Source organism: Malus domestica, chromosome 14 (assembly GCF_042453785.1).
Source record: "Malus domestica chromosome 14, GDT2T_hap1".
Lineage (NCBI taxonomy): Eukaryota > Viridiplantae > Streptophyta > Magnoliopsida > Rosales > Rosaceae > Malus > Malus domestica.
The window spans coordinates 28,977,479-28,996,033 of record NC_091674.1 but is presented as its reverse complement, the minus strand read 5'-3'; the positions used below and the strand labels follow the sequence as shown (position 1 = coordinate 28,996,033).

The 18,555-nt window shown below is 36.9% G+C and overlaps 3 protein-coding genes across 5 annotated transcripts; 2 read left to right on the top strand and 1 right to left on the bottom strand.

The window, feature by feature from the left end:
• Nucleotides 1-2,303: 2,303 nt before the first annotated feature.
• Nucleotides 2,304-4,832, bottom strand: LOC103415299 (transcription termination factor MTERF15, mitochondrial). 2 transcript variants are annotated; one of them, XR_011575246.1, is made up of 2 exons: nucleotides 3,258-4,832; nucleotides 2,673-2,807 (listed from the first exon to the last, which is right to left on the bottom strand). XR_011575246.1 is itself a non-coding variant. In XM_008353643.4 (1 exon), exon 1 carries the CDS (start codon nucleotides 4,715-4,717, stop codon nucleotides 3,350-3,352), a length of 1,368 nt encoding a protein of 455 aa, XP_008351865.2. In that variant the 5' UTR covers nucleotides 4,718-4,832; the 3' UTR covers nucleotides 2,304-3,349. The 2 variants fall into 2 exon arrangements, 1 of the variants encoding a protein (XP_008351865.2); XM_008353643.4 differs by having other exon boundaries at nucleotides 2,304-4,832.
• Nucleotides 4,833-5,497: 665 nt separating this feature from the next.
• LOC103455442 (RHOMBOID-like protein 12, mitochondrial) lies at nucleotides 5,498-9,142 on the top strand. Of its 2 annotated transcripts, none has more exons than XM_008395026.4 (8): nucleotides 5,498-6,015; nucleotides 7,080-7,200; nucleotides 7,447-7,566; nucleotides 7,708-7,818; nucleotides 8,029-8,073; nucleotides 8,510-8,614; nucleotides 8,700-8,741; nucleotides 8,920-9,142. In XM_008395026.4, the coding sequence occupies exons 1-8, from the start codon at nucleotides 5,603-5,605 to the stop codon at nucleotides 9,007-9,009; spliced, it is 1,047 nt and encodes a 348-aa protein (XP_008393248.1). In that variant the 5' UTR covers nucleotides 5,498-5,602; the 3' UTR covers nucleotides 9,010-9,142. The 2 variants fall into 2 exon arrangements, with proteins under 2 accessions (XP_008393248.1, XP_070667716.1); XM_070811615.1 differs by having other exon boundaries at nucleotides 5,501-6,015; nucleotides 8,884-9,142.
• Nucleotides 9,143-11,484: 2,342 nt separating this feature from the next.
• On the top strand, nucleotides 11,485-18,410 carry LOC103455566 (uncharacterized). Its single transcript, XM_017322562.3, has 11 exons — nucleotides 11,485-11,776; nucleotides 12,272-12,421; nucleotides 12,832-12,999; nucleotides 13,694-13,846; nucleotides 13,993-14,145; nucleotides 14,328-14,492; nucleotides 14,603-14,773; nucleotides 16,970-17,153; nucleotides 17,271-17,460; nucleotides 17,593-17,794; nucleotides 17,948-18,410. The coding sequence occupies exons 1-11, from the start codon at nucleotides 11,563-11,565 to the stop codon at nucleotides 17,995-17,997; spliced, it is 1,800 nt and encodes a 599-aa protein (XP_017178051.2). The 5' UTR covers nucleotides 11,485-11,562; the 3' UTR covers nucleotides 17,998-18,410.
• The last annotated feature ends 145 nt before the right edge of the window (nucleotides 18,411-18,555 follow it).

Sequence of the window (18,555 nt, the reverse complement as noted above, 5' to 3'; positions counted from 1 at the left end):
AAAGTCTTTTTCTACTCTTTTGCCATGAGCCTCCGTTTCATAATCGCACCTTTTTTTGGAGCATCTATAGGTCTTTTGTTCACGTGTCTAAACCAACTTAACTAATTTTTTCTTATCTTATCTTCAATTGCAGTCACTTCTACTTTATGTCGTCAATATTTGATTGGGCCAAAATAACCACACACAAAAAAAAAATTCAATCGTACTTTATGGGTCAAAATGATCAAAAAAATTTAATCCTATAATCAGTTTTTTAATATTTGATTGGTCTAATCGTTGAAAAAAATTCCAATCTAATCGTTATGTCATTAATATTTGATTGATCTAATCATTTTAGTCATTTTTCTGTGAAAAAACAAAGTTAACCAAATCGGTAATCCATAATTATAGTAACCGAAAGCACATCTTCCTTCCAATCTTATTCTGTTAAAATATTGGATATACAAGATTGCAGCTGTGATATTCTTCCTAGATAAACGTATAGATTCTCTGCAAACAACCTGCAGACAGTATGCATATCTGTATGACCAAATGTTGAACAACGTTGAAAAAGCCATGTTCATCGGTGTGCTACTTTTGGGTTAAATAAGAGGATCTTTACAGCTCGATTTTGGTAGAATCTTCATGGGGACATTTACTTGCTTTCTAAGTATGGACCAGGCAAATTGCCTACAAGGTATCATATGCATATCTCAATTTGTACGTTAGATCTTTATTCTGTTAATTACTACGGTTCTGATATTTGCATGACATATGTATGTGTGTGTGTGTGTGTGTGTTTAGGGCTCACTTGCACATTGGAATTCATGATGGTGATATTTCAAGTTAATTATACACTAAATATATAGAGAAGTTAAGCATAAAGTAGTGTATAATTGATTTGAAATACCGTTACAGTGATATTTATGTTCTAACTGGTAAGAGCATCTCTAATGTACACATCAGCTATAACAGTAAAAAAAAAACCACACTAATATTCTCCAACCGAAGTGCCAAATCATATGTGGCGATGATATGGATTGGCAGCAAACGAGGTTGCTGTCAAATTTGACAGTAGCGTCAAATGTTTTTTTTATTAATTATTATATGTATTTTATTAATTTTTAATTAGTTTAATCATTTATAATTAATGTTAAGTTGACCGATGCAATTATCATACTTTTTCTTCTTTTCAATCAAGGAAGGTGAACAGATTACTAATTAAACAATAAATGTCATTTATTAAATTTTAATTAGTTTGATAATTTATTTTATAAAATAATGATTTTATTTGACATATCAGTTAGAAAACAAAACTTTAAAAGATGTCAAAGTGCCACATAATAAGCTGTCAAAATTTAAATTTTATGTTCAAAATTTGACATCTCATTTGAAGATGGTCCAAGTAGTTTACTAACTTTCTATCATTTAACTAAGAATTAAATTTGAACTTCCGAAATACCTCACAGTTTTCAACTCATTGTATGATCTTGAGTTTAATGTTAGAATTCAAACTTAAAATTCCTGCTGACTGTGAAATGCTTTATTATAATCCGTCTTGGAACATCTCCAAAGAAAATATCAAATTTTAAGTGGAATGCCAACTAATCATTTTTGAAAGATTATATTTCTTCAACCGAACAATATTTTATAAATTTTGATGCTGCCTGAAATTTCATTTCATTTGATTATTAATTGGTAGGTCTCATCATCCACTAGAATATAAGTTTTTTAAAATAGTTTTACCGTTTATTTTATTTTAAAATGGGCCTTAAAATAATAACCAGCATATCGGTTAAAATATAATGAAATTTGATAGCATGCTTCGGAATGACACATCAAATATCAATAAGATGGAGATGCTCTTATAATCTGTAGTGCTCTAGAGAAATGTTTTTTTTTTTTTTTCAATTTCTGGACAAGTTTTTTTTTTTTGGTCCCTTGATTTTTTTTAAAAATTTTTTAATTCAAAAATCAAAACATAGAAATGAGTGTGAATAAAAAAAGTTGATAGTGCGAAAATAATTATTAGCCATTAATTAGGGTTTAAGGGATTTCCAATACAAGCAGGGAGGCATAGGGCAAGCTCCAGCACAACACCATGGGGGACATCGTGGGCTTCTATACACATGTTGAGGCCCAACTTGCGGCATTTTATTAACAATACGCATAGGCTTATCTGCTCTCTGATTTAGGTTTGTAATGTTGTCAAGATACATCTTCAAGTCGATTTACAGACTCGTTTGAAAGTGTTTTTTAAAAATAGTTGAAAACACTTTTGATATAAATAGTTTTAGCTTCTTAGCAAAAAATGCAAGGAAATCTTGAAATTCGAACTCAAAAATATTTACTCTAAATGTGCTTTCTGTAATTTTAAAAGCACTTTCAAACAAGCCTACATTTTCCGTAAGTACAAATGCAAAATGTGTAATAGTTTCGAAGCAGAAATTAATACAAGATATTCCATACACGATCAGTATCCATCTGCGGAAGAAATGAATCCGCGGAAACAATAGCCGATTCAACCATTCCATCGGCAAGCTCTGAACATCTGCTTGTCCTTGATGTTGTTTTGTTCATTTCCCTTGAACCCCCCATTTGCAGTCCTCGCCCGAAGCAAGGTTTTCAAGACGTGTTTTACACTGAACATCAAAGTTGTTGCACAAGTTGTCTTCCCGATATCCCCTCAAGATTCGTGGACCTCCGGAAGCCAACCACGGTAGCCAAATCCAATAGTGTTGATTGAGCTTGTATAAGTGATCAATCTGCTGCTTGTATAAATGAACATTCAATTTGTTGTCTGAACCAGCTTCTTCATTCTGTATCGCCTTGAATGCAGAACACATGATAAGTAAGAGCGTAAAATAAGTCGCAGATGAATGATGACGAGGTAATGCAATCAATAGGAATCAGAGAAGTCCATGCTGACTCGAAGTTATTTGCAACAAGCAGATATCAGAACACGAGATACACTTAAAGAAGAAGCAGAGGGTAGACAGGCATCGATTCTAGGTTCCACAACAAACAGGATCCAAAGGAATCCCTGGCCCTTAAGTTCACTTTTACGTTGTATAATCTTTCTGCCAAAGATATTGCAATCGTTCGTTCATCCAACTCCCGGCATATGTAAAAATCACTGCCACTTTTCTTCAATTCAATAAAGAATGGAGTACAATGGATGGACACTGCCAACTCCGTTAGCAATGCAAATCTTTAAGCTTTCTTAAAACTTTCTGCAGGCAGCGTAAAAGGCAAAGTGCCAAAAGTCGAGTTTATACCATGACTATGTCTACCATGCACCAAATAACTTCATGCCACCAACCATTTTTCCATGCATTCAGAGTACAAATGGCTCAAAAACGGTGCAACTCTAACCCAGAGATTTCATAAATAGCTTTGTGTTCGTCACATCTTCCTTGGATTCTGGATACTTTTGTGGCTTGAAAAGCTTCCATAGTCCAGCAGGATGTCGGCTTTGAACTTTAACATCTCCTGAAAATCTCCCAAACATTTTTTCACAGTCCGGATATGGCTTGACGTACAGGTTATAGAATCTAAGCCTGCTAGGCCTGATCAAACCCCTTAACCCCACCTCATAACCAAGCCCGCCTTTAGATCTCAAATACTCGATCACATTGTACCGAGGAATGATCTGCTTCTCAAAATTCACACCCAAATACTGTGGAACTTCAACCAAACAACGGGTACTGAATTTCATCCTTTGTATTAAAAACTCAATCTTCCTCTCAATTTCCCCCACCTTAAATATAATTGACCTCGGTTCCTTCCACAACACCTCAAAAGCCTCTCTACGAATCAACCCGTATCCGCACAAGCAGTCAACTCTCAACTTCACTTCAAACCCAGCTCTAAATTCTCCCTCACTGAAAATCTTCTCCTTGATTGGTACCCTACACTTCAAAGTCCTCAAGAATTCCACACACTGCGAAAATTCGCCCAATTCCATGCCAAGAATTCGCGGCTCTTTCATTATCTCTGTCCTAATCACATCCTCGCTAAAACCGAAACCTTTAAACTCACACAGCAATGGCTTCAGCCTATCTTCAACCCCAAATCCTATAACCCCAGGAAAATATTTTAGAACCCAATTAATTTCATCCCTCAAAATTCCAATTCCCTCCAAGAATTCGATTCTCCGTTGAATCTCCCTCCCATTCATCAAAATCACTCCTGGAAACCCCTCTAAAACCTTAATAACCGTGCCATCCATAAACCCTAAACCCCTCAAAACCTCCACACTCCTAAAAACCCCATCTGGGTCAATCTGAAACCTCTTAGATTGTTCCAAAACACTCCTAACCATCAATGGGGAAGCACTCAAAATCCCCAAATTTGAAAAACCCTTTTCCCATTTCTTCAGAAACTGAAAATCCAAAACCCCAGGGCAGTCACAAATCAAAGAAACAAGGGATTTCTGAGGGATTTTGAAGGATAAAAGTATAGCCAGAGACTTCTCTAATTCCTGTAAGTTGGAATTCAATAAAAATTGATGCTTTGAGAGGAAATTGTGGAGCAGAGAAGATGGGAAGCCGTACCTTTGGAGCAGAGTGGCGAGGGAAATCTGTTTCCGGTACTGGGATTGGTGGGTAAATCTGGGTTTTGCTGGGTTTGTGGAAAAAGATTGGGACTTTTGGTTTGGGAAATTTGGGATTTGCTTGGCGGTTAAAATGCTTGTGAAGCGTGTAACTGTGGTTCTCGTTAGAACCCTAATGGCCATTTCACAATTCTGGTTTTGGAGCTTGTCGAACGCAAAACTACATGAATAACTGAATAAGTGCCGGATACAATGTCACAAGTTATCAAAAATTCTTGGGTGGTATGGTCCGGACTCATCGGATGTTTTAACCATTCAATTTTAATTTTTATAGTTTTAAATAAGAACTTAATGGTTAAAATATTCGATTACTCAATTTTTAAAAGTGATTTATAATTGGTTAACTTCTTAAAACATTTTAAATAATTATTTAAAAAATTTAAAGCTAGACATTTATTAGTTTCATTAGCGTTCAGTGATGATACAGACAAATATTAAACATGTTTTAACTCTTAAGTTATCCATGAAAATTTTAACCTCCAACTTGATGTCATTTAGTTAGTGCAACTAGGCTAAAATGGGTCAATTTGGGGATTAGAACTCCAAAGAAGTCGATTAGTGAAAACCAACTTTAGTATTTATTCACCTCATCATTTAATGTTAATAACATCATCAATTAATGTTGATAAACTTTATAAAGTATGACAGAGTCGAACATATCACGTAATAAAATAGATTGACCAAAAATTGTGTTCAACATGAGAAAATCATGAGTGGATCAACTGGGGTAATACCGTAATTTGGTCACTCCCAATCCCAAGTTAGCTTCTTTCTCTCCTCTCACATTTAAATTTGCAAATTTTATGACACTTAGTACTACGATCTAGTGATATTTCTCTTCATTAGTAAGTAAGAGATCTTATGTTTGATTTTCATTAAAATGAATTTAAACCAACATTATTGCTAATATTACAAGACAGAACTTAGGGACTCGGAGGGTGCCCTGTTCCATAAGCAAGGAACTTCCCAATACCCACCGAAGAGCGCCTTCCATCAAAGCCTCAAAAAATGCAGAGGTTCCTTTCTCTGAAACTAGCCTCCTCAAACCTCCCCAGAAACCTCCCAACCTCCGTCACATCCACCGCCACCACCTCCCCAATCTTCCACTCCCAATGTCACAAAACGTTTTCTCTCGCCAAACCGCCCATAACCCAGAACCTAAACCACTTCTTCAGCTCCTTTCCTGCACTCCCGCTTCGCCACCACCCTCATCCATGGCGGTCGCAGCACACTCTCGCGCAAAAAATTCTTGGGTTTGTCTCCAACCCATCACTCAGAAACCAATCCTTTCTGGGTTTCTCGAATACCCTTCTGAGAGCTTCAAGCAAAAGCCTTTCGGACTGCAGAGTCGGATTCCTCAGAGCCCAACTTCCCAAACGGAGCTTTAAGTTCAACCAGATCACTTCTCATCGGAGTCCATGGTAACGTTTAATCTGCATTAACTTTTTTTATTTTTTTTTATTTTGCATTATTGTGAAATTTCTGTTAGAGTGTGTGAAATTGTATGTGATTCAGCTAGGGTTCTTTGGGTTGATTTGGGATTTCTTGTTGGCTTTTGATTTCATATTTTCACGGTTGATTTGACCAGTGAAAAAAAGAGTAATGTGGCTGGTAACAGAGAAGGACGACACGTATCGATTCGTGATTGGTTGGCCGTACAAATATTACTTTTTATGTGCTGCATGCCATTGCTTGCTTCTTGTTCATCACAAAAGCTCCTGCATTTTTTACTGGAAACGTTTGCTTTTGCCATTCTTGAAAGTTGATTGATGAGACTGCACTGTGAGAAAACATATGTAACGCAGTTTACTGTTAGGAAATGAAAAAAATATGTGCATTGCTTTTACTGTTTACTAGGCGGTATTAGAATTACTCTAGTCTACGGGGAGGAGATTCGAACCCGGCCTCCTATTTGGGTTCATTTAAAGAAAAACTAACGAAAAGTCTAAAAAAAATGTAATTTTAATGAAAAATGACAAATAAAGGTGTAAGGAATAGTATTAGGAAAAAGGTAAAAATGTGGTTTTCATTAAAAGTGAACAGTAATGGGAGTGTTTCGTTAAAACTCCCTTAATTTAAATGTAACAAAGTGTGTTTGTGAGTTTAAAGAGACTAATTTTGGACATTTGTGGTGATTTTCTCCACTCAGAATTGAGCAGATTTTAAATTCACTTTCTGATTCAGTGTGTTTCTTCGAGTTATGCTATAAAATAAGTTATGTTTCAAAAATTTTGTCACCTTATTATTGAAGAAAACATATGAAATCAACCAAGTATTTGACCTTTTGGGATGGTGAAGTCTCTACTCATAGTTTCTATCTAGAAGATTATTTGGACATCCGAATACTTTATTGATTATTTAAAAAGTTCTACTAGACTGCACTGCGATAGAGTGTAGAACCTTGCTCATTCATAACAAACCTTGACCATATGCAGTTGCCATCGTAGTGTTAATCTGTCAGTAACTTATTTTCTCATCTTTGTAGGAGGTCGTGGTTCGGGAGGTTATCGAATAATGAAGTGGTTTTGGGATTGATTCTAGCAAATGTTGCTGTTTTTCTTTTATGGAGGATTGCAGATCGTAGCTTCATGATGAATAATTTTACCGTGAGTCATTCTAAATTTGAAGTTAACTAAATGTCGTCAACTTGTCATATGGCTGTATTTCCTGAGTTCCGACACCTCTTCGTGTGCACTCTCTTAAAAGTGAGAAGAAATCCTAAACTTAAGGAAAGATTAAGGAAATAAAACGTTGAAGGACAAACTCTTTACAGCTGCTAGTACTCTAGTTTGATGACAGAATGTTTTTCACTTCAATTTCCTAACTTGTTAATTTGCTCTTTCTCTAACCAGATTTCATTACACAATTTTGCAAGTGGACGGCTGCACACGTTGATAACTTCTGCATTCAGTCATATTGATGCTGGGCATATCTTTTCTAACATGATCGGACTATATTTTTTTGGGATGAATGTAAGCCTTTTTATGATCGAAATTTCAATACAATCGTTACCGTACAGCTAAGCTTGCTTGAGTTGTTAAATTTTGATAACCATGAAGGGTTATGTTCAATCTGTTTTTATCATCTTTGTCTGCTTTTGGTGCACTAACCAGATTGGAAGAGTTTTTGGGCCTGAGTTTTTGCTGAAGTTGTATCTAGCCGGGGCAGTTGGTGGCTCAGTCTTTTTCTTGGTCCACAAAGCCTTCCTGGCCTCATCATCGCAGGTGAAATTATACTCAAACTAATAATACTCATTTGAGCAAAGCTATAGTTTATTGCTTTGCTCAAATGATAATCAACAGAACAACTTGTTCACAGAAGATAATGCTTCTAATTTGCTTACTGAACTCTTAAAATGTATGGGAACTCCTGGATGGTTTTGTGATTGTACAGTATTAGCTCTTGAGTATCTCATCACAATCTGCTCTTTGCAGGGCCGAAAGCCTTGGAACACGGAGGCGGCAAAGATACCAGGACTGGTATGCTTTCAGAAACTCTTTAGCTGCCGTGGTTTTTACATTTCTGAACAGACCAGGATACTGGCCTAGAGTATAATTTCCCCAAGAAATTTGAACAACTGCCTAGAGAAAGAAAAATTACCAAAGAAACTAAATTGTGAAAGATGAGACTATCGTATGGTGCCATAGTTTAGCATCATGCCATGCCGGCCATCCCATTAAGCGTTTTCATGGCAATAGGAATGGGATATTAATTCTGTGGATGAGCTTTGAGTTTCCCTTTCTTCTCCTCCCCCTGGCTTGTTTTTATCTATCATTATTTCCCATGCATAAAGCTAAGTTTCATTTTTCACAGATTGTTGGTATACATTGCTTCGTATTACTTGTTATACTCCGAAAAAGAACATTCAGTGAACATTACATTCATTTCACTATTGTGTCTGTTTGTGACATCCAGGGGGCAAGCGGAGCTGTTAATGCTATCATGTTGCTCGATATATTTCTCTTCCCAAAAGCAACACTCTACTTAGAATTCATCATACCAGTTCCTGCCATCCTGCTGGTAAGTTTGCTTCGTTATTGTTGTGTGATTGGTCGAGGCTGTTCAGCAAATCCTTGAAAACTTAACCTCTCCTTTTCCATTTCAGGGTATCTTTCTAATTGGGAAAGACGTCTTGAGGATAATAGAGGTACGTTGGTTATCTCCCTGGTGTCACTTTCCTTTCTCTGTGTGTGTGTGTGTGTTTGTGGTGCATTCGTGCCATGGAACGGAGTAGGAGTTGAGAGTCACGGTTATCATCAAACGAATGCCATTGTCATTCGTTGTTTCAGAGTACATTTAGTGGTAGCATTATGCTCTTATGGCAGGGAGACAGACATATCTCAGGAGCTGCACACTTGGGGGGTGCTGCGGTTGCAGCCATAGCGTGGGCACGGCTTCGGAAGGGGCGTTTCTGAGTTTTGTTGACGGCTCTGCGCATTAGTTGGACAACGAGTTGTAGATGTTCTGGCTGGGAAACTTAAGGTAGCCCAACGTGTAGTGAATGGTTTAAAATTTACCTAATCATCCATTGAGACAGACTTCACATTATTTCCTGAACCTTACTACTTCTCCCATCATATTTTAGGGTCTTTCTTGTGGAAAATGTGTTTTTTTTTTTTTAACAAACGATATTATTTACCTAATTTAATTTTTCATTTAAAAAGCGATTTTAAACTACCTAATTTAATTTATTTTATAAAAAAAACTCCCTTATTTTTTATTGATTGGTATTGATATATAAATAAAGATACAAAACAACAAGTTCTTAAGTTATTTATCTTGTATCCTCTCATTATTTCGCACTCGGATAAAATTATCAACAGTTTAATTAAACCCTACATTCCAAATTTTAGTATCTTAAAATTTGTATAACAACTTTAAAAAAAAAAAAAAAAACTAATGAAAAGTTCAAAAGTTTTTTAGTTTTAATGAAAAATGACAAATAAAGGTATAGTGAATGGTACTAGGAAATGTAAAAATATGATTTTTCGTTAAAACTGAACAGTACCAAAACGTTAAAATTCCAGAAAAAAAAAAGGGACTTGTTCGTTTGTATTCGAGTTCGAGTCTCCCTTCCAATAAATTATATAATTCAGAATACAATACCCTATTGCCAAAGAAATCGAATCACAATTTCAATGGCAATAAATATAACAAAATATTCACGATAGGAAAAAGATGTTTGGACGTGTATTAGCATGAGCGCACTAAGTTAAAAACACACTATTTATATCCGTGTTAGACCGCGAAAAGGCTACAGATTTTTATATATGAATTGAGTTTCTTGCACTCAAAGGTTTGTTGTGTACTATATATTTTTATGAAAAGACATCATAATTTAAGGGATTTTAACAAAAAGTTCATGATACTGTTCATTTTAACGAAAAATTATATTTTTACACTAAAAAATCAATCCTGATACTATTCATTTTACTTTTTATTTTGTCGTTATCGTTAAAACTTAAAATTTTTAATTATTTTTATTAGTTTTCCTCGTAATTGATGTAACATTCTAACGATGATGCTGAAGTTCAAGTCCAAATGTAACAAACACAATCGCAGTGAGGACATGTAACGTGTCATCATATAACTAAATTTTATTCATGAATAAAGTAATTTGTATCCATTTAGAGTAGTCCTGGCATTTTGGACCTGACCCGTTAATTCAATCTGACCCGTTAATATTAGTATTTGGATGGATGCTTAACGGGTCGGATCGTTAACGGGTGAACCCGTTAACAACCGGTTAAATAACGGGTTACTTTGGATCAAAATGTTAGACCCGTTAGCACCTGTTAACATCTGTTAGCTGAGGATGTTTTAATAATTTCAGTAAAGTCTTAACAACAAAATATAAACTCTATGCAAAAAAATAATAATAATAGTTGTTAACGGGTGACTCGTTAGCTTAACAGATCGGGTTCGAGTGACCCATTAGCTTAAGGAGTTGGGTTCGGATGACCCGTTAACTTAACGGGTCAGGTTGAACCTGACTCAAACCCAATAAACTCGACCCGTTTACAGGTCTAATTTAGAGGTAATTATTCTTTTGTTGATTAAATCACGTTGTAATTTATGTAAAAGATAACAAAAAGTTATTTTTATAAATTTGAAAGCAAATTACAAACTTTCTTTTTTTATGATATAAGAAAGCAAATTTTGTTAATGTTTTAGAGCTTGTTTAGATGTGCTTTTAAAAGGATTGAAAACGCTTTTGGTGAAAATATTTTTGAAACCAATTCTTAATAAAATGTAAGCAAATCCTGGAAAAGCACTTAAAGAAGCACATAACCGGTGCTTCTTGTAGAAAGCACTTCAAGTGCTTTTGAAACCCAAAAACATTTTTTTTAAAAGCGTTTTTTCAATCATTTTGAAAATACATCCAAACGAAGCCTTAGTGTAGTACTTATAATTTATTTTTTCAATTTTAAATAAAAAACAGTTTCTACACACTTATTTTAATTTCTTAATCACCTAAACACATTTTTTAAATAAATCAATTTCCTAGAAAATGTATGTAAAAATCACTTCTCCACATGCACCTATTTTTTTTTTTTAACAATCGATATTTTTTACACTAAAAGGGAAGTAGTCTCACAATGTATTAGTAATAATATAGTTCAAATTCACTTTTAACGAATATCAAATTTAAGATCTTACACTTACAATTGAATAAAAATACTAACTAAACGTTAATACGTGGCTTCAAATACACCTACTTAAACGCATTTTCTCTCATTTCCCAAAAAAATATTTCCTATCTCTTAATTTTATTTATTCAATTTCAATGTCCTTATTTGCATTAACTAGAAAAAATAAAATCAGCTCAATCTCAGAACACAAAAATCCTAATTATAAAAAAATAAAATAAAATAAAATTATTCTGTGTAATTCAGCATATTTCACTGCTTCCCCATTTTTCTAACCCAACTGGGCGTCTCTACCCAATTGTTTACCCAGAAAACACAATGAAGTGGGAAAGGGTGCAGCTGCAGCCCAAACAAGCTCACCTGCAACAACAAGAACAAGAAGGAGGAGGAGTGGCAGTGGGCGAGGTGTCTGGGCCCGGGAAGCGGTGGGGCCATACATGCAATGCAATCAAGGAAGGGCGGATGCTGTATGTATTCGGTGGCTATGGCAGAGATAACTGTCAGACCAACGAAGTTCACGTCTTTGACACTGGTGGGTCTTCCCCAAATGCTAAAAATTTACCCAGATTATTCGTTTAATTTGTACCTTTATCGTTTTTTGCATGTGGGTTTGTGTAAATTTGGTTACTTGTGATTTTTCTGGGAAAAAAGCTTGAATCTTTATGTAGTTAACCACGTTAATTAATGTTTAAGGGGTGTTTAGTTGGCTTGTAATTAGGGTTTTTGTTGGGTTTAATTTGGTAATTTTGGTAGGAATAATCTTCTTTAGAAAATTGGAATCAAATGCTGCGATGGGTTAATTTTCTGCCAGAATTATTGAGTAAATGCTTCATGGGATTATTCTGCTGAATTTTGATTTTTAGGGGTTTTATTGGTTAAAAATTTCGAATAGTGCTACATAATTTCTTTAACTTTGGTTTCAAATTTTCATGTTGGTGTTAACAACTAGCACTCTGCATTTTCCTATGTGTTGTTGCATTTTATATAGAGATTGTTATTGTTAATACTCTTACTCTGCTGACTGCAGCTACGCATTCATGGAGCCAGCCAGCGATTAAAGGCACCCCGCCAACTCCAAGGGACAGCCACAGCTGCACCACTGTTGGTGATAATCTCTTCGTCTTTGGGGGTACGGATGGGATGAATCCTCTCAGGGATTTGCATATATTAGACACCTGTGAGTGGCTTTCTCTCTTATATTTTTGCTATTTCCCTAGCTTTGATATCTTTTCTTGACTACGTAGCATGCTCATGCTTCTATACGTTATTTTGGGTCAAGTAATTCAATCAGATGATTCCTTTTCGGAATAAATAATTAAATCAGTGATTCTAAGTCCGGGGTGGCAATTAACTTATTTTCCTATCCACTTTGGATTGGTATATCGAAGAGTTGAAACCAGATTTACTCAATTTTCAACATTTACTACACTGTTACCATTTAGGGCTTGGTTTGGAACTACGTGACCAGATATACTCAATTCTCAACATTTATTGACACCACCACCTTTTAAGGCTCATCAAATTCCTTATTATTGATTTCTGAACTGTGCGTACCACTTCCCACTTATGTTCTTAATGCTCGTGTAGCTTTACATACATGGATATCTCCAAGTTTAAGAGGTGAAGCACCAGAGGCACGGGAGGGTCATAGTGCTGCCCTTGTTGGGAAACGGCTATTTATATTTGGTGGCTGTGGAAAATCTGCTAGTAACGACAATGAAGTGTATTTCAATGATCTTTACATTTTGAATACAGGTAGGTTTCCTTGTAAGGTTTGTTCATTAATCACTTGGGTGAGGATTGGTTTGATTTACTTTCATCACACTTTTTTCTGATAGTAATTGTGCATTTACATCACAATGAATTTACTTGATATATCTCACTTTAGCCTAGGTTTTTGGATAGCATGTGGGACTTCTTTGGGAATGAAGTTGTTGGCATGCTCTTCAGTAAAGTCTATAAATATTATGTGCCTCTTGCTAACATTTTTGTTGTTAAAAATAATGATTCTGCATTTGCATGGTACCACTCGCATTGATCTTATGAATTTACTTATTTGATATATCTGTCTTTTATAGCCGACCCCACTTAGTGGGAAAAGGCTTTGTTGTTGATATATCTGTCTTTTGGTGTGGACCTTCTTACGTCATGAAGTTGGTGGTGTGGTGTTCAGTAAAGTCATATAAGAATTTTGTCTCTGTCCTCTTGCTCTTGTTGTGCTGTGAGTTTGTAGGATTGCACAGGGTCATCTCTGTCACCTTGTTCTTTTTACAACCTAGGGGAGGAAGAAGAGAGGGAGTGTTCTAGGTGTAGGACATCGCATTCAGTTTTTAATTGCCTTCATGATCTACATTTATCTAGAACCTGAACATTCGACTTAACTATGTTACTGATCGATACATATAGCACGGAAGACAAGTTTAATCCCTTTTCTCATCCTATCTTGTAGAGACGTTTGTATGGAAACGTGCTATGACATCAGGCAACCCACCATCTCGGCGTGATAGCCATACTTGTTCATCTTGGAAGAACAAACTAATTGTGATTGGTGGTGAAGATGGGCACGATTACTATTTGTCTGATGTCCATATACTTGATACAGGTAGGTACCATTATTTTCTGAAATTTTTTACCCAATTGCAAGTTTATTTAACGTTTTACGTAATTTAGATACTACTAGTACCTAGCTCTTGGATATTGTATATGACATGTACCTTCTGTAATTCTTGTATTATGGTACTTCATTAGATACTCTAATTTGGAGGGAGCTGAAAACTACTGGCCAGTTTATGCCACCCCGAGGGGGTCATTGTACTGTTGCTTTTGGGAATAACTTATTTGTTTTTGGGGGATTCACAGACGCCCAAAATCTATACAATGACCTCTACATGCTTGATGTTGGTAAGTTTCAAGAAATTCTCTAAAACATTCACCTTTGGCTACTTACTTTTATGGATTGTTTGAAGCTTCTGAACCTTCCTGTCTATCCACCTTCGGTCACATGTACTTTACACTCTTTCCCTTGCCCTAATTTTTGCGAAATTGTATCCTTAGATACCCACTCTATCTTAACTGTGGTGCAGACACTGGTGTATGGACCAAGGTGCTAACTGCTGGTGATGGACCGTCTGCTAGATTTTCTGTTGCTGGGGACTGTTTGGATCCTGTCAAGGGAGGTGTTCTTGTATTTATTGGTGGTTGCAGTAAAGGTCTTGAGGCACTGGACGACATGTTTTACCTACACACAGGTTAAGTATCATCTTTTCATTCCCCCTCGCCGAATTATCTATGTTATCTTATTAGTGTAAAATTTTATGTGTATGGAGTCTTACTGGCCTGATATAATCTCTAATTTTAGGGCTTGCCAGGGAGAATGAAAGTAAGCTAGAGAAATTATCGCTGAGGAAGAAATTGAAGCTAAAGTGCCAAGAGCAAAATCTCGCCTCTGTTCATGACAGAGCCCTTGTTCTGGTTGGAACTAGTGCTGATACGAGCCAACCCATGCCAGTTTCATTTTATGCCCAACCATGTAAGTGATACTTACTAAGATAAAGTGTCCTGTTTTCATTAACTCATTTATTTATTATGCATCAAATGTACATATTTCCTGTAGGAATCAGAATGAGATGTCTGAAATGTGCCCTATTGTTTTCTTATTTTTGCCGAATTTGCATACTCCGAAGTTATTTAGAGGCAGGGAAAGCTGTCTGACCCTAGGAAGTTCTCTCTTTTCTTTTTTCTTTGTGTCACTTTCGAGTTTCTTACTCCATGAAAACAGATTTCACGAGTGCTATCAGTTTTATGTGTTTTGGTTTCATTAGCATACGTGTGTGTATATGTTAAGTTTATCACAATGACTGGTTTCATTAAATTTATCATGCAAATGAAAGTTGCGCTTGGCAGCTGTTGGATAAGGTTGCTGCGCTGTTGCACTGAACCAGCTAAACGTTTAGTCGTTTAGGGTGCATTTGGGTGAGGGTTTAGAAGGGGATTTTTGACAAGGGGATGACATTGGGAAAATCCGGATTCCTGAATACGCTGTTTGGGTAAATTTTAAAAGATCTTGAAAAACCCGGGGCCAAAGTGTGGGCTTCAAACCGGGAATTAACTCAATGGATTAACCCTAATCTCAACCATAAATAGGTGAGATTGCGTCGTCGCCTCTCTCTGTCTCTCTCTCTGTCTGTCTCTCTCTCTCTCTCTCTAGACCGAGCTCTTGAGCAGATGACGACGCGCACAAAAAATCCAAGGCTGAAGCCAAAGCCGGAGCTGGATCTGGAGCTGAAGCCGAAGCTGGAGCAGGAGCAGTATCCGGGGCTGAAGCTGAAGCTGGAGCAGGAGCAGTATCCAGAGATGAAGCCGAAGCTAGAGCCGGAGCAGCATCCGGAGCTGAAGCCAAAGTTGGAGCCGGAGCAGTATCCAGATCTGAAGCCGAAGCTGGAGCCGAATCTTGCACGTGTGCAATTCCCATTCCATCCCATCTGTATCTCTCTTTCTCCCTCTCTCTCTCTCTCTCTCTCCCTCCCTCTCTTGGTTTGGATGAAATGGTTTGGTCAAGGCCATCTGGTCTGATGGCCGCGCTTCCACTTCTCAGAAGCATAAGCTCAGATCTGATTCGTTGTCGACTAAGCTGAGCCTAATCTCCAATTCGATGAATTTGGGATTTCCAAGCCTGGTGGCTGTTGTTTGGTTTCTGAGAAAAATCAGATAATTAGATCTCCACTCGTACAATTCTAATAGTTGCTGTGGTTTTCGTGTTATGTAATAAATTAGAATGAATCATGTTTGTTTTTGTTTTTATATATTTATCTTCTTCTCTTTTTTTTTTTTCAGACGACTTCATTTTTTATTGTTTTTTCAAATGGCTAACATGCACAAACACATTCGTGTCCTGCTCCCATCCTTGCCAATCCCTTGGAGCCACCAAATTCCTCACCCAAAACGGACCCTTAACCATTTTAAAGGACCAAAGAAGGGTTCGGTGTCTACTGTTCTATGATCTAGGTTCTTAGCCGAGAAGAGAACAAGGGTTCTTTCTCAATGGACAGGGAAATGAGAAGTTAGGTTATTATAGTGTTATATACATTTATACTTGCAATCTAATGGTGTTAGTTTGACTGTTACCAACCATGGCCAAAGTGGTGTTCGCCCTAGACTTATTTTTCCTCAAATGTTTGGCGGAGAGCTTGCCATAGGTCCCTTGTTTTCTTGTCTATTCAATCTCTTTATGAGTGAAGCACCGAAGTTCTGAGGTAGAGTCAGCTGTTGGATTCTGCAAACACAAGTTGTGACGCAGTGAATGATGCAGCACAACTATTTGCTCAAATTATTTGCTGATGGACAGGACTACCGTTTGGTTCTTCGTTTTAAACTCTTGTCAATATGATTAACAGTCTCTGATGGCCAATCTTGACTTCTGATGGCCAATCTTGACTTTTTTTTAGATACTTCCTTGAAGGGAAGCGTTGTACCTATACTGCTTTATGTTTAACTTGCTGCGATGTCTATGTACCTCCATTTGCATTTTGTGTTTTGGCCTTGCTATGACTGTTTGCATTCAACTCACTGGGTAACTGAAACTTCCGTTCCCTACTTGCAACTTTTATTTGTTATCTATTCAAAGAAAATGAAAAATAATATAATCGAAAAAAAAATCACTGGTTGAATATGTACTTGAGGAGGGATTTTGATGTCATTCATGAATGATCTTGTGCTATAACTGCAGGCAGGCAGAATATCCCTTTGAATCAATCCCAGCTTTCTTCGGAGAAGAAGGCATTTGTTGCAAAGGTTACTGACAAACTTGCTGATGGATACGCAATTGAAACTGTTATTGATGGAAAGCTTCTTCGTGGTATAGTTTTTCCAAACCGGCCCGGGTTTAACATTGATATTCCTAATTCCAGCAGGTAAGAATATGGTGTCTATATGTGTGTGTGTGTGTGTGTGTGTGTGTTTTGTTGAGATATATTACTAATATATTTGAATATTTTGATTCAACTTTGATCGTGTGAATCCCTTATCAGGAAGCGGACTGCCGGTGAAGCTGGTGGTTTGATCTCAAATGGTGATTACAGCAGCAAGTCAAAAACTTCTAGAGGAGATCTGATGGATAATGTTCATGGAAAGGCGCCCGTATCACATGAGCATACAGAAGCTGCTGCAGGTTCCATTTCAAACCATCAAGCATATTCGGCCGCTTCTCACTTGCATAAGGTCTGATTTTTCTTTCCCTTGTCTTGAACAGATAGAGGGGCAGAAATTTGTTATGTTTGTCCTGTGCACACTGAATGTTATCTGTTGTGGAATATATATTGGGTTGCACCTAAACCCTGGACTCTTCTGCAGGTTACTGGAAACCCCGAGCAGTCAGAGGTTCCTTTGAATCTGGGCAAAAATCAGACCAATAATGCTCCAAACTCGACCTCTGAAGTTGCGGGAGACAACAGGACTCATAAGCCGGCTGATGCACCAAATTTCAACTCTGCAGTTACAAAGGAAAGTTTGTCTGCCGTTGCTAATTCCGCTGCTGCTTCATCGCTAAACCAAGGTAGGAATGTAACGAGTATTTTTCTACTTATTTGCCTTGCTACGGGCTCATCAGCATTGTACGCAGATGCTTATGCTTACTATAACGAGTTATGCCAAAACAATGTGTTGAGAAACAAATCTGATCAATCGTCTCTTGCTGTTCTGATGGCAGGCGACAGGAAACTAACATCGGAAGGACAGAACGACGCAACATCCATTTGAAATTGAGTATTACTTCTGAACATAACAAGAAATGAAAAACCACCAGGTATCTGTACATTCATCATGCGAAGGAGATCATAGATGCCTATGACGGGAGACACAGAATTTTCCTACCGTTGTTATCTGCAAACCTCCAATAACAGTCGTAGGTTTAAAACTCTAGTCTGTAGTGCTCATCAAAACTCGGGCGAATTCTCGATTAGGTCCTCCCAATTGAAGGGGAAAAAAGAGAGGTTGCTTTTGCTCATAAGAAGTTTGGTCTTTTTAGCTTAAATTTTACCTTTCTTGTTTTGGTTTAGAGTCTTCGTTAGATGGAAATTAGTTACATTGATAGTTTTATCTGGTTTTATCGGGTCATGAATTCTGTTCTTTGAATCTTGATGCTAGGGCAAGTTTATCAATCTCTTAAACTAGTTTTTGATTTTTTATAAAGTAAGTTGTAACAACGATCCCTCAACTAAAAATCCATTACCATTGGCCTTGCAACCCATCAAAATGTGTAGCTATGGTCATTTTCATCAACTTCGTCAGAATTTGTCAAAATGAGTTATGCTGGAA